Source organism: Phalaenopsis equestris, unplaced genomic scaffold (assembly GCF_001263595.1).
Source record: "Phalaenopsis equestris unplaced genomic scaffold, ASM126359v1 Scaffold000203, whole genome shotgun sequence".
Lineage (NCBI taxonomy): Eukaryota > Viridiplantae > Streptophyta > Magnoliopsida > Asparagales > Orchidaceae > Phalaenopsis > Phalaenopsis equestris.
The window spans coordinates 152,568-155,844 of NW_018164645.1; the positions used below are offsets into that span (position 1 = coordinate 152,568).

A 3,277-nucleotide genomic window follows, 5' to 3' on the forward strand; every position below is an offset into this window, starting at 1 on the left:
AGTAATATCCATTTTTTCTGAGTTGGGCTAAACAATGTCTCCACCATTCTCACTTAAACAAACCAATTGTGATGACTCAAGAAATTTTTTTAAGAGAATTCACATGCATATTAGCTCACTCCTAATGATTCACATTCATGAGCGAAACCTGTCTTTTTTTGAGGGGGGTAAAATTGCCCCCTTAGACCTAAGGTGGGCGGGGCTAGAGTAATGAAGGGTAAAGTGATATTCCAGGAGGGTCAAAAGACCAAGGGTCAAAAGACCAAGGGTCAAAAGACCAAGTTATCCTCCAAGGGTCAAAAGACCAAGTTATCCTTCTGTATACGTAAAACAATGAATATAAGTAAAAATCAGAATTTGAGGGGATAATTAATAATATTTTATTATCATATATATATATATATTATTTTGTTTATATTTGAAAAGATGCATTTTATTTTTTAATCAAAATAGTGATATATTTTATTTGATTTAAAAGTATTGGGTGACATAAATATTAAAAGTAATGTTTTGACATTAGATATATAATTAAATAAGAAAAAGTTTGTGTACATAAATGCCTCATAATTTTTCATTTTGGCTGGCCTTTATATTTGTTTTAATGATTTTGGCATCCAATTCGAAAAATATATAAACATTTATTATGTGAGAAATCTCGTTTGTGACTCATTGCTACACTCCCGTGCCTGTTGGTCGAGCCCAAGGTAGGGCACCCTCCCATCTTCACCGCACATTCCTTTAAAATTCACTGTAATTTTCAGTGTGCACTGTCACTTTCATTTTCTCCCCTAAACATCAAGCAGCAACCGCAGCACAGAGGAGGGAGAGAGAGAAACAGAGCCATCCACACCGCTTAACAGCTGCTCTTCCATGGAAAAGTCCCAAGACCACTTCCCCCTGCGCAAGCGCCACGGCAGCGGTGGAACAATAATCGCATCCTGTGCGCTCGCCGCCGGATTCATAATCATCTTTGCCGTCGGCCTCACTGTCGTCTTCTTCGTTCTATTTCGTCCCCGCGACCCTGAGATCCACATCTCCGCCGTCAATCTCCCGCAGTTCTCTTCGGCCAATGGCACCGCAAAATTCTATTTCGCGCAGAACGCAGCCGTACGCAACCCTAATCGCGCCGCCTTCTCCCACTACGATAGCTCGCTCCAGGTTCTCTACGGCGGCGGCCAGATCGGCTTCATGTACATCCCTGCCGGCGAGATCGCTGGCGGCCAGACGGTATACATGTCAGCGAGCTTCCCCATAAGCTCATTTCCCCTCGCTGCGTCGGCGAATGGAGGGATAATGGAGATGGAATCGAGGATGAGGGTGAAGGGTAGGGTTAGGGTTTTGATGTACTTCACGCACCACATTGAGGCAACCGCAGGATGCCGCGTTGGCTTCTCTTCCACAGACGGATCGGTCCGTGGCTACGAATGTTGATAGCTGATTTGATCGGCTTGGATGGATCTGATCGGAAGCAGATGGCAATTACTTAGGGTTTGCAAAAGTCGGATAAAAAAGGGAGTAAAATGATATTTATATGATCGTAATGCTGCTATTTTGTGCTTTTGAGAGTGTCCTTCGCAGTAGATGAAGTAATGCCTTCGATTCTCTCTTCTCCACTCATATTCTCCCTCTTATATTTTCAAAAATTATGGAGGTTATTAGGGTAAAACTGTGTAGGTTATTTGAATAATTTATTAATAATCCCCATTAACTAGGGTGTAAACGAACCGAACACGAGCGAACAGAGCTTATATTCGTGTTCGGTTCGTTTGAAATTTAGTTTATTTGAAATAAGTTCGTGTTCGAAATTGTTCATGCGAAATTGTTCATGAAAAATTGTTCATGAAGTTACTGTTCATGTTCATTTCTTAACGAACGAGCCGAACAAGAGTTGTTCAAGAACTACGAGCCAGCTTGACATCCTAATATTAATATATATAAATAATATATTATATTAATCATATAATATATTATTTATATTTCGAACAATAACGATTCGAACACGAATGAACACATCATTATTCGTGTTTGGTTCGTGTAACTAACCGAACGAAAAAAACTTGTTCACGTTCATCTCGTTTACTTATCGAACGAATCGAACACGAACTCATTGACAAAGCGAACCAAACACAAACTGTTGGCGAACAACGAGTTTTTTTGACAGCCCTATCAATAACCACCTAATAACCTCTATGGTTCAACTCCAATAACGCCCAAATAATTTTTGTGGTTTTATTTCAATAACTCCTGTATTAACCTCCACAATAATCCCCCAATAATCTTCATCGTTTCACGTCAAAAACCCAACAATAATCTTATCTAAATGATTTTTATAAGGAAAATACAAAAGGATTTAATGAGAGTTTATATAGACCGTCTTATATTTTTTTATAATATTGCAGAATTTATAAGTTGGTTGGTGTAGATGAGGATATATTTGATGAATTCGACCACATCTTCCATTTTCTTATGAGCCATCTGACCAAATATTTTAAAATTATTTTAATTTTAATTATATTTTCAATATTTTTAAAATATTTAAATTATTCTAATCAAATATTCAAATTAACAGACGGAACTTTTCTATGGGGTGCAAAATGATAGGTTTTGTATTTTTTTTCCCCTTCAATGATGAGTTTATGTTTCAATGGTGATGGGGACCTGCAGATGAACAAATTAACGACGAATATGATTGGATATAGCGGATGGGACGCAATGTCCATCGATTACAGGTAGGTTGCATCTCCAAAATCACGGGTTCAAATCATTCATTTTTTATGATTTATGGTTCTTCATTAAAAAAACAGAGGACGATATACATCCATTTCTCTCAATTCTTATTTATTTACATATCTAACACATAAATTTTAATTTTTCATGTATAAATGCACACAAGACCTTATCAATGCAGAAAAATAGGTGTTTTATTTTTTAGAAGTAAAAAAAAAAAATTTGATATGATATGAAAGATTTTGTTGGTGCAAGTGTGAACCAAGTTCACGTTTTAGAAATGTAAATATATGGGTGTTTAGTGATATGTATGTAAAGGCCCCTAAAAAAATGATTTGTTGCTCGTGGTTATGACCTTAATCATAAATTGTGTTGAATTCTGACTAATCCGTGAAACACACACAAGGAATAGAGAGAGAGGGAAGGTAAAATACGATGATGTTTCACTTTTTGCCTTAGCTTTAATGGGGCTCGTACTTGGGTATTTATGGTATTCTACATATGTGAGTCTATTGCCTGACTGCTCTTTGGCTTCGTTGGATAAGTTTAA

At 37.1% G+C, this 3,277-nt stretch overlaps 1 protein-coding gene across 1 annotated transcript; it reads left to right on the plus strand.

Moving 5' to 3' along the window:
• The first annotated feature begins 661 nt into the window (after positions 1–661).
• LOC110022928 lies at positions 662–1,565 on the plus strand. Its single transcript, XM_020722091.1, has one exon. It carries the CDS (start codon positions 871–873, stop codon positions 1,429–1,431), a length of 561 nt encoding a protein of 186 aa, XP_020577750.1. The 5' UTR covers positions 662–870; the 3' UTR covers positions 1,432–1,565.
• Positions 1,566–3,277: the final 1,712 nt, after the last annotated feature.